This window comes from Nomascus leucogenys, chromosome 7b, assembly GCF_006542625.1.
Source record: "Nomascus leucogenys isolate Asia chromosome 7b, Asia_NLE_v1, whole genome shotgun sequence".
Lineage (NCBI taxonomy): Eukaryota > Metazoa > Chordata > Mammalia > Primates > Hylobatidae > Nomascus > Nomascus leucogenys.
The window spans coordinates 57693597-57704512 of record NC_044387.1 but is presented as its reverse complement, the minus strand read 5'-3'; the positions used below and the strand labels follow the sequence as shown (position 1 = coordinate 57704512).

At 58.6% G+C, this 10916-nt stretch overlaps 1 protein-coding gene across 3 annotated transcripts; it reads left to right on the top strand.

Moving 5' to 3' along the window:
• Positions 1–1503: 1503 nt before the first annotated feature.
• RNF215 (ring finger protein 215) lies at positions 1504–10106 on the top strand. Of its 3 annotated transcripts, none has more exons than XR_004031001.1 (9): positions 1504–1881; positions 2150–2293; positions 2769–2840; positions 2921–3006; positions 4410–4566; positions 8539–8658; positions 8735–8891; positions 9127–9229; positions 9313–10106. XR_004031001.1 is itself a non-coding variant. In XM_003258072.3 (9 exons), the coding sequence occupies exons 1-9, from the start codon at positions 1597–1599 to the stop codon at positions 9333–9335; spliced, it is 1134 nt and encodes a 377-aa protein (XP_003258120.1). In that variant the 5' UTR covers positions 1504–1596; the 3' UTR covers positions 9336–10106. The 3 variants fall into 3 exon arrangements, 2 of the variants coding, with proteins under 2 accessions (XP_003258120.1, XP_030671957.1); XM_003258072.3 differs by having other exon boundaries at positions 8735–8878; XM_030816097.1 differs by lacking the exon at positions 8539–8658 and having other exon boundaries at positions 8735–8878.
• Positions 10107–10916: the final 810 nt, after the last annotated feature.

Genomic DNA, 10916 nt, shown 5'->3' with positions numbered 1-10916 from the left:
TTCATGTTCCATTTGTCTGTCTTTTGGCTGATATTGGGGGCTGTCTTATATTCCCATCTCACACTTCTTCAGGAGCAACTTGGTCATCCCATATCGGTGTTCATACAGGTGTTCACTGTAAAATTCTTTCAATTTTTCTGGAGAAAAAAGAGTGTTGTGGCTCATCTGGCCCAGGCTGGAGTGCAGTGGCACCATCTCAGATCACTGCAAGCTCCTCCTCCCGGGTTCACGCCATTCTCCTGCCTCATCCTACCGAGTAGCTGGGACTACAGGCGCCTCCCAACATGCCCAGCTATTTTTTTGCATTTTTAGTAGAGACGGGGTTTCACCTTGTTAGCCACGATGGTCTCCATCTCCTGACCTCATGATCCGCCCGCCTCAGCCTCCCAAAGTGCTGGGATTACAGGCGTGACCCACCGCGCCCGGCCCACCATACAATTTTTAAAGGCTCAGGTTTCAGACTGAGCCAGCTCCCAGCAGCCCCAAACCTTGGAGAAACGGACAAGTTTTAGAACAGTAGTGGTAATTCCACATTCCAGTAGACGTTTGAGTTATTTGCTGGGGGTGAGGCAGTGTTGATTTTACATGGTGCTTATTTATATATTTAGAGACGGAGTTTCACTCTTGTCGCCCAGGCTGGAGTCCAATGGTGCGATCTCGGCTCGCCGCAACCTCCGCCTCCCGGGTTCAAGCGATTCTCCTGCTTCAGCCTTCCGAATAGCTGGGATGAGAGGCATGCGCCACCACGCCCGACTAATTTTGTATTTTTAGTAGAGACGGGGTTTCTCCATATTGGTCAGGCCAGCCTCGAACTCCCGACCTCAGGTGATCCGCCCGCCTCGGCCTCCCAAAGTGCTGGGATTACAGGCGTGAGCCACCGCGCCCGGCCTATGGTGCCCAGTCCACAGATGAGGGAAGTGACCCAGCCTCTCGGTCCCACTGAGGCACTGTGTCCCTGCCTGCTTCGTCTTGCCTTGCCCCCCACCCAGCCCCTTTCCCCTGCCCCTCCATCTCCCCCGTCGGCTTCCCACGCCAGTCTCTGGTTCTCTGCCTTCTGCTGTTTAGTGGGGTCGAGACAGGGAGGACCGGGGAAGAGAGGGATGTGACTTGGCCCTGGCCACCCCGTGGGTCCACGGGGCTGCCACAGAACAAGGGCCTGCCACCAGGCCCCTTAGACATCCCTTGCTCCTGCCCTTCTCGGGCTCTGATCGTGTCTCTGCTCCCCCAGGTCGCCCTTTCCAACTATCTTCCTGTCTGCCCCGCTGCCGCGTCCGCTGCCGGAGCATCCCGCTGCCTGCGAGCACCTCCTCTCTCTGACTTCCCGCCTTCCCGCTGCGACCCGGATTTCGCTCCTCTCCAGCTCCCTCTGCCGCCGGCGCCTGAGCTCTCCGCGGCCACCAGGGGGCGCCCGCGGCCCAGTCTGGGCGCGGGAGCCGCCAAGCGCCCACTCCGTTCCTCCTGGTGCCCCGCCCCGTCCGGCCGCGGTCCCGCCCCTCCCGGCGCCCCGCCCCGTCCGGCAGCGGCTTCGCTCCCTCCGATCCCCCCCGCGCCCAGGACCCCCGGCCCCACTGTTGCGCCAGCTCGCCGGGTCTGGCCATGGGCCCCGCCGCTCGCCCCGCGCTGAGATCGCCGCCGCCGCCTCCGCCGCCGCCCCCGTCGCCGCTACTGCTGCTGCTGCCCCTGCTGCCGCTGTGGCTGGGCCTGGCGGGGCCCGGGGCCGCGGCGGACGGCAGCGAGCCGGCAGCCGGGGCGGGGCGGGGCGGAGCCCGCGCCGTGCGGGTGGACGTGAGACTGCCGCGCCAGGACGCTCTGGTCCTGGAGGGCGTCAGGATCGGCTCCGAAGCCGACCCGGCGCCCCTGCTGGGCGGTCGTCTGCTGCTGGTGAGCGCTGCTGAGCCATCTGGCTGCATCACTAAACCCCTCTCCCAACCCTCCCTAGAGACCCCGCACCCTGAACCGACGTTCATCCTCCACCAAGCCCTGACAGTCCAGCGCCTCTCCCCAGGCTCCCCAGGCCCCCAGCATTCAGGCTTCCCAAACCTGAGAGCCAGATGATCTCCGAACTCTGTCCTTGCATCCACTGTGATGACCCCGGCTCCCTCCTCCCCCACACCCTTCCTCCCTCTGCTCATGGCCTCTTGCCATACAGATGGACATCGTGGATGCCGAACAGGAGGCGCCGGTGGAAGGCTGGATTGCAGTGGCATACGTGGGCAAGGAGCAGGCGGCCCAGTTCCACCAGGAGAATAAGGGCAGTGGCCCGCAGGCCTATCCCAAGGCCCTGGTCCAGCAGGTGCAGGGGATGTCTATGGGGGAGGCGGCTGGAGGAATGGATTCCAAGGCATCTGCTAGAGCCAGGCCCTCCTTAGATGGGCCCCTAAGAGCTTGCAGAGAAGCCCTAGGCCTGGTGGGTCAGGGCACCCTAGTTTGAAGAATGGAGTCAGCATGGCTTCGAAGCAGGGAGGTGAGAGGAGGCCAGAGAGAGGTTGGGAAGCTTGACCAGGCTCTGAGAGTATGGGATGGGGGAGCTGCTGCTGGCGACCACTGCGGGGACTGCCCTGCTAGGACCAGGGAAGGCACAGCGCATCTGGAAGGGAGGCAGGAGGAAGGAAGCGGTTTCCACGTTTGACCTCAAGCAGCTTATGGCTAGTCTGTCCAGAGTTTTGCTCACTGCAGGGCCAGGAGCTAAGAGCAGCTGGGGCTGCAGGTGGTGAGACAGGTGTACAGGCAGGGTATATGCTAGCCTCTCACCTTCTATCCCTCTGCAGATGCGGCGGGCCCTCTTCCTGGGAGCCTCTGCCCTGCTTCTCCTCATCCTGAACCACAACGTGGTCCGAGAGGTAAATCAGACCAGGCCATGAGGGTAAGCAAGCTGGGGAAAGGGGGACCCAGGCCTGCTGACCTCCTTGTCTCCCTGCAGCTGGACATATCCCAGCTTCTGCTCAGGCCAGTGATCGTCCTCCATTATTCCTCCAATGTCACCAAGCTGTTGGATGCACTGCTGCAGTGAGTTGGCATTTAGACTTCAAAGGACTGACCCTGGGTACAGAGAGCCCCTGGTTCTCCCATGGACTGAGGGGGCTTGGGACCAGGGCCTTACCTGTTAGCCTTTTTTTGTTTGTTTGTTTTTGAGATGGAGTATCACTCTTGTTGCCCAGGCTGGAATGCAATGGTGCAGTCTCGGCTCACTGGAACCTCTGCCTTCCAGGTTCAAGTGATTCTCCTGCCTCAGCCTCCCAAGTAGCTAGGATCACAGTCATGTGCCACTACACCCAGCTAATTTTTTGTATTTTTAGTAGAGGCAGGGTTTCACCATGTTGGCCAGGCTGGTCTTGAACACCTGACCTCAGGTCCACCTGCCTTGGCCTCCCAAAGTGCTGGGATTAAAGGCATGAGCCCCCGTTGCCACTGCTCCTGCTGCTGCCCCTGCTGCCACTGTGGCTGGGCCTGGCAGGGCCCGGCCTGTTAACTTTTTTTTTTTTGAGACAGAGTTTCGCTCTGTCACCTAGGATGGAGTGCAGTGGCGTGATCTCGGCTCACTGCAAGCTCCGCCTCCCGGGTTCATGCCATTCTCCTGCCTCAGCCTCCTGAGTAGCTGGGACTACGGGCACCCACCACCACGCCCGGCTAATTTTTTTGTATTTTTAGTAGAAACGGGGTTTCACCATGTTAGCCAGGATGGTCTTGATCTGCTGACCTTGTGATCCACCCGTCTCGGCCTCCCAAAGTGCTGGGATTACAGGCATGAGCCACTGCGCCCAGCCAACTGTTAGCTTTAAGACTGCCCTCTCGGCTGGGAATGGTGGCTCATGCCTGTAATCCCAGCACTTTGGTAAGCCGAGGAAGTAGTATCACTTGAGTCCAGGAGTTTGAGACCAGCCTGGGCAACATGGCAAGACTCAGTCTCTACAAAAAATACAAAAATTAGCTGGGCATGGTGGGACATGCCGGTAGTCCCAGCTAATCAGGAGGCTGAAGTGGGAAGATCACTTGAGCCCCGGGGGTAGAGGCTGCAGTGAGCTGTGACTGTGCCACTGCACGCCGGTCTGGGTGACAAAGGGAGACCCTGTCTCAAAAATAAAAAAAAAGACTGTCCTCTCCCAGGCTGAAAAATGGGTGAGGGGATGGGAAGGAGGTGCCAGAGCCTGGAGCTTGGAGCAAGGAGGTGGCTCTGTGGGCAGAGAGGACTGGCCCCAGCAAGGAGGAAGATGGACTCCCTGGGCTTGCAGGCTTCCATGGCCTGGTGTGAAAACTGGAAAAACCAATAGAGGGAAAAGGCCTGGGGCAAAGTGGAAGGCCAACAGGGGCGACAGTCGTAGGTATTCTTTTCCTGCAGAGCTGGGGTGGGTGGGTCTGGGCCTCCCTTCCTAAGAGTCCTTCCATCTGGCCCTGGTGACTTTCCCTCCCAGGAGGACCCAGGCCACGGCTGAGATCACCAACGGAGAGTCCCTGTCTGCCAATATCGAGTGGAAGCTGACCTTGTGGACCACCTGTGGCCTCTCCAAGGATGGCTATGGAGGATGGCAGGACTTGGTCTGCCTGGGAGGCAGTCGTGCCCAGGAGCAGGTGGGTGCTAGCAGATTACATGGGGCCTAGGGAAAGGAGGCTCATGGGGCCACATACGTGGCCTTGTAATGCAAATCCTGTGGCTTCTCCCCACCTTAGTGACAAGGACGGCCTCTCCTACCCCACAGGAGTGCTGTGAGTGTTCAGAGACATGGTGCAGGTGGGCGCTCAGTGGGGCGCCTGGGCCAGGTCACATGCAGTCAGTGTTAGCTGCCGTCCTCACGTTCTGCAGGCATTGGGAAGCCTTATTCCACTGCCTGTAAAGTTCACACCCCTTCGCGTGGCTTCCCCAGCTCTCTGCATCACCCACTCACTCTGTTTTTCTAGTCCTTTTTTCTACGCTCTGGCCACCCCGTACCAATGACTACACATGCTCTGGCCTTCTGCCTCTGGGCCTTGTCTATGCCTGGCTGTAGACGTGGACACCTTTTCTCTCTGGGTCCACACGTCCTAGTCTAGCTAGAACCTTCACAACTCATCCTGCCACCATTCTTTGGAAAGCCTCCCTCACACCCCAGCTTGAAGTCCCCTCTCTCTCTCTCCCTCTTTTGTATCACAGCAAGGCGTGGTCAGGCCGTCCCTGGGCTTCTTGGGACAGCCCATCCTGCATGTGATGAGGCGCGTCACTTTGTCTCCTGACAGCCAGGACTGTGTTTTATCGTCTCTGGATTTCCAGCGCTCGGCATCAGGGCATTCAAGGGTATTCTGTCCACAAGCATTTCTTGAGTCCCTACTCTGCCGGGCAGTCACATCCCGGTCTCCTGGTGTACAGCCTCCAGCAGGTGTTGGCCACCGTGGGCAGTGCAGGGCAGCTTCAAGTGGGGCAATCTTGGGGTCAAATCCTGGCTTGGAAACCTTAGCTGACTGATCTCAGGCTGGGAGTTTCACCTCTCTGGCCTCGTGTTTCTCATTTGCGAACAGGGACGGTACTCTGTGTATCCCTGTCACGGGTGGCCCACACAGGCCTCTGGACAGGTCAGGTATTGGTGAGAGGCCTGGGGTGGGGCTGTGCGCAGTCTGCAGGTCGGTCTGGCTGCTCCAGAGGGCAGAGCTGAGCCGCCTTGGCCAGGCTGCAGGCTGAGGTCAAGGTGGTCCCAACCCAATTATTGGGTGGCCATGGCCACTAAAGTGTCTGAAGGGTGGCTGGAGTAGGCATCTCAGTGGCTGGCCTGATGGGCACTGGGCTCTCAGTCCTGACCCCAGGGCCCAGTCACTGTCCCTCCAGCCTCTGGGAGTCCAGAGCAGCAACACCCATGTATCAGGAAGGTCTGATGAATAGCAGTGGCACGATCTTGGCTCACTGCAGCCTCAACCTCCTGGGCTCAAGTGACCCTCCCACCTCAGACCCCCAAGTAGCTGGGACTACAGGCATGTGCCACCATGTCTAGCTAATTTTTGTATTTTTTGTAGAGATGGGGTTTCACTATGTTGCCCAGGCTGGTCTGAACTCCTGAGCTTAGGCTTTCGGCCCACCTCGGCCTCCCAAAGTGCTGGAATTACAGGCGTGAGCCACCATGCCCAGCTAATGAACAGTCCTTACTGCTCTGATGGCAAGCTCCCATCCTGCCCTCCATCCTCATCTGGGGCTCTACAAGTGTGTTCTCCAAGATGCACTGAACCTGGGGCACATAGGGCTCCCCAGGATGCAATGAACCTGGGGAGGCTGGGTCTTTGGCCTCAGTGGAGCTTCAGGCTGGCCACACCTTCAGCCCACTCAGCTGGCTGCTCCGAGGCATGGAGCTCTACAGCAGGCTCTGCCCTGGAGAGCTTATGCCATAATGGCCACTTAGTCCTGGCATGGGGCTCGGGGGAGTGTCACTTTGTCTCCTGACAGCCAGGGCTGTGTTTTATCATCTTGGGATTCCAACACTCGGCATCAAGGGCATTCAAGGGTATTCTGTCCACAAGCTTTTCTTTTCTTTTTTTTTTTTTTTTTTTTTTTTTTTTTGAGACAGAGTTTCACTCTTGTTGCCCAGGCTGGAGTGCAATGGCACAATCTCGGCTCACCACAGCCTCCGCCTCCCGGGTTCAAGCGATTCTCCTACCTCAGCCTCCCTAGTAACCAGGACTACAGGCATGCACCACCACACACAGGCTAATTTTTTGTATTTTTAGTAGAGACGGGGTTTCTCCATGTTGGTCAGGCTAGTCTCGAACTCCCAACCTCAGGTGATCCGCCCACCTCGGCCTCCTAAAGTGCTGGGATTACAGGCGTGAACCACCGCAGCCTACCCACAAGCATTTCTTGAGTTACTTTTCTGCCAGGCAGTGATGCCCCGGTCTCCTGGTGTACAGCCCCCAGCAGGTATTGGCCAACGTGGGCTGCTCCAGCCCTGGGCTCATGGGAGCCCAGTCTGGACAGCAGATAGGCCAGAGACATGCTGTCACTCTGCTGGGGTGAGCACAGAGCTGGTGGTGGCCCCGGGACCCTCTAGGGCATGATAAAGGCACTCAGCCTGGGGCTTGGGGACAGCTTCCTAGAACAGGTAGCACTGCCCAGCTGCAGCTGGAGGAGAGAAGAGGGCAGGACGGAGAGGGGAGCTGGGGGTCACAGACACTTCCCAGTGAAGGCCCCCAGAGCACCTCCACTGTGAGCAGAGCAACGGCTTGTGGCACTAGCAGCACCCAGGCTTGTCTAGAGCGGTGGCCTCTTCACATCAGATCATTTCTCAGCCCCTCTTCCCCACATGACGGTAGATGAGCTTCAGCATCGGTTGGGGAAGAACACGATGGCAGAGCAGCACTCAGCTCCAGAGAGCTTTGAAGTGAATGCATGTATTAGTCCTAACACATCCACAGACCCTGTGCAGAGGCGCACCTGGAGGGAGCGTGCTGTTTTGCTTACTCCGCTGCGCCATCTCCTGAGCCAGCTGTTGAGTAGTCAGAGCCCAGCAGCCACACCGCATCTGGGGCGAGCTGAGTCAAGATCATTGTGGTTCCCTCAGTCACTCTGAGGCTGCCCAGGGGCCCGGGGCCCCCAGGCTTTAAAGTGTTCTCTTAGTCGTGTTTCCTTTCCAAATTCAGTCATTCCACAAAGATGGTGGGAGGTACTGGGTTAGAGTGGTGGCCACATCAGCTATGGTGACCTCCCACCAATGGGAGCGCACAGACCCCCAAGGGCAGCTGCAAGAGAACGCTGGGTAGAGCGGGTGTGAGGAGGGCGGTGCGGTGGGAGGTTAGGGGGGCACATTCACCCAGCCATAAGAGGTCAGGGAGCTTCTAGAGCAAGATGTGGTGGAGGCAGCAGCCGAGGAAAGGGATAAGGTGGAAGAGGGTTCCCAAGACAGGGAACAGTGTGGAAAGGCACAGACACGGGTGGGAGCCAGCAGCACAGGACACTGAGAGGAGGCAAGTGGCACTACAGGGAAGGAGCTCAGGCAGGGGAGTTGCAGGGCCTGGTGTGCAGAGGAGAACCCTCTGGCCGTGGGTGGGAAATGGGTGGCAACGAGGGCATGAGACCCACCCCCGCCCAGGAGACTCACCCCTGCCCTTGGGGGCTGGCTCCCTCCCGTACTGGGGGGTCTGAACGTTCAGGCTGGATGGGTGAGTGGGTGATGGCAGGGCCTGAGAAAGCCGACCCGGAGGAAGTGCAGGAGGATGGGGGTGGGAGAGTGAGCGGGTCCCAGGCTGGGTGCTGGGTTGCTGGGTGCTAGGTTGGGGAGTCTCTGAGGCTACCAGATAGAAGCTTCTGTGTGTGCAAAACATCAGGTTTGTTGCCCAGAGAGCCCTGGGCTGGGAATGGATGTGGCTCTCCTTGGAGCTGGATAGGAAGACGTGTAGGGCAGAGTGAGTGATCCTGAGAAGCACACAATGGAAGGGACGGAGCCTTCAGAAGAGGAAGCTGGGGACTGCAAGGACACAGGCCACCAGCACACCTCACCTGCCTGCTCCCTGGCGTTCCTGGGGGTAGATGTTCCTAAGGGAGGCGTGTGGGGGTGGCCCTGTGTCCCTGATGACTGCTTCCCTCCCCAGAAACCCCTGCAGCAGCTGTGGAACGCCATCCTGCTGGTGGCCATGCTCCTGTGCACAGGCCTCGTGGTCCAGGCCCAGCGGCAGGCGTCACGGCAGAGCCAGCGGGAGCTCGGAGGCCAGGTGGGAGCCAGCCCCAGGGAGCCCCAGTGCCCTCAGCCCTTGGACCTGCAAGACTGTGCCCGTCCTCTCCCCACAGGTGGACCTGTTTAAGCGCCGCGTGCTGCGGAGACTGGCATCCCTCAAGACACGGCGCTGCCGGCTGAGCAGGGCAGCGCAGGGCCTCCCAGATCCGGGTGCTGAGACCTGTGCCGTGTGCCTGGACTACTTCTGCAACAAGCAGGCTAGTGCCCCGGGTAGAGACCAGCCATCAGCTCACCTGTGATGCCTCTCACCTTACTCCCGGGACCTTGGAACCACCCCCACCAGGCCCTTCTCCTTCAGCCCCCAGGGCTACAGAGCAGAATTTCAGGGGGGTGGGGGAAGCCGTGAGGTTTCAGTTCCCCAGCTGAGACGAGGGGCATGGGACTAGGCACCCCCACGTGAAGTCCTGCTTTGGTGGCCTGAGCCCTTCCTCCCCCACCCCTGTAGTGGCTCCGGGTGCTGCCCTGTAAGCACGAGTTTCACCGAGACTGTGTGGACCCCTGGCTGATGCTCCAGCAGACCTGCCCACTGTGCAAATTCAACGTCCTGGGTGAGCACCAGGGGCAGGGACCCTCGGCTTACTCTGCCTGCTCCTCACTTGATGCCTCTCCCTGTTCTTCCCCTCCTCTGCAGGGAACCGCTACTCCGATGATTAGCTGCCCAGCTGGACTCTGCACATGGGGATGGACCCTTCCTGCCTGCACCCCTGTCCTCAGCCTGGGCTCCCAGGACAGGACAGGATGGGACAGCAGGATAGGCAGGACAGCAAGCCCAGTGGGTGGGAGGAAGGATGAGGGCCCCACCATGTCCACACTGGGAAGGAGGGCCCCACAGCTGCAGGCTGCGGATCTAGGGCTGGGACCTGTCAGTCAAGGAAGAGAGGTCACTTTGGGACCTCTGCAATCCCGTGATGTGAGTCTGCCCTCCTCACAGGCAGTTCCCAGGTCAATAGGGAAAGAGAATATGGGGCCAGTGTAGCTGTCGCCAGGGTTCTGGGAGTTCCCTGTGGCCTGTCTGGGAATCCCTGGGGGCTGGGACTACAGTGGCCAGGTTTTGTGCTTATTTATTGGGGGGTGGGTTGAGGGAAGAGCTATCTGGCCTTGGGGTACCCTGGCCTGACCGTCTTTCAGGATACCTCTTGTCAAGGCTGTCTGCCTGTTGCCTTTGGTCCTCGAGCACTGGGAGCCATGGGTCCCACTGCCTGTCCAGCCTTCCTGGGCCTGGCTAGGACCAGAGGCCTTAGAAACCATCCTGTTCTGGACTCCTTGGCTGCGGCTTTGTGTTGCCGACCGGGATACTCGAAGCCACAGGATCAATGTGGTGCCTCATCCAGGGGCATCCATTTTTTTTTTTTTTTTTAAAGAGTTGGAGTAGGGAAGGTTTAATAGTAAAATAAACGTGGCTATATTTTAACATAAGATGTAAAATGTGTATGGGTGTTTTAAGATTTTAAAAAGTTACCTTAGGTTCTACTGCCTGTGGTAGATGGAATTCTAAGATGGCCCCCAAGGTCTCCCACTACCACCCGCCGTGAACATGCCTTGCATTAATATAATCTCTGGAACTGGGACTCGGAAGGGATTTTATTTATTTATTTTATTTTTATTTCTTGAGATGGAGTTTCACTCTTGTTGCCCAGGCTGGAGTGCAATGGCGTGATCTTGCCTCACTGCAACCTCTGCCTCCCGGGTTCAAGCAATTCTCCTGCCTCAGCCTCCCAAGTAGCTGGGATTACGGACATGTGCCACCACGCCCGGCTAATTTTTTTTTTTTTTTTTTTTTTGAGACGGAGTCTTGCTCTGTCCCCCAGGCTGGAGTGCAGTGGCGCGATCTCGGCTCACTGCAAGCTCCGCCTCCCGGGGTTCACGCCATTCTCCTGCCTCAGCCTCCCGAGTAGCTGGGACTACAGGCGCCCGCCAACACGCCCGGCTAATTTTTTGTATTTTTAGTAGAGACGGGGTTTCACCCTGTTAGCCAGGATGGTCTCGATCTCCTGACCTCGTGATCCGCCCGCCTCGGCCTCCCAAAGTGCTGGGATTACAGGCTTGAGCCACCGCGCCCGGCCTAATTTTGTATTTTTAGTAGAGACGGGGTTTCTCCATGTTGGTCGGGCTGGTCTCGAACTCCCGATCTCAGGTGATCCACCTGCCTCAGCCTCCCAAAGTGCTGGGATTACAGACATGAGCCACTGCGCCCGGCTTCTCAAAGGGATGTTAAGCCCATGGTTGGGTTCTGTC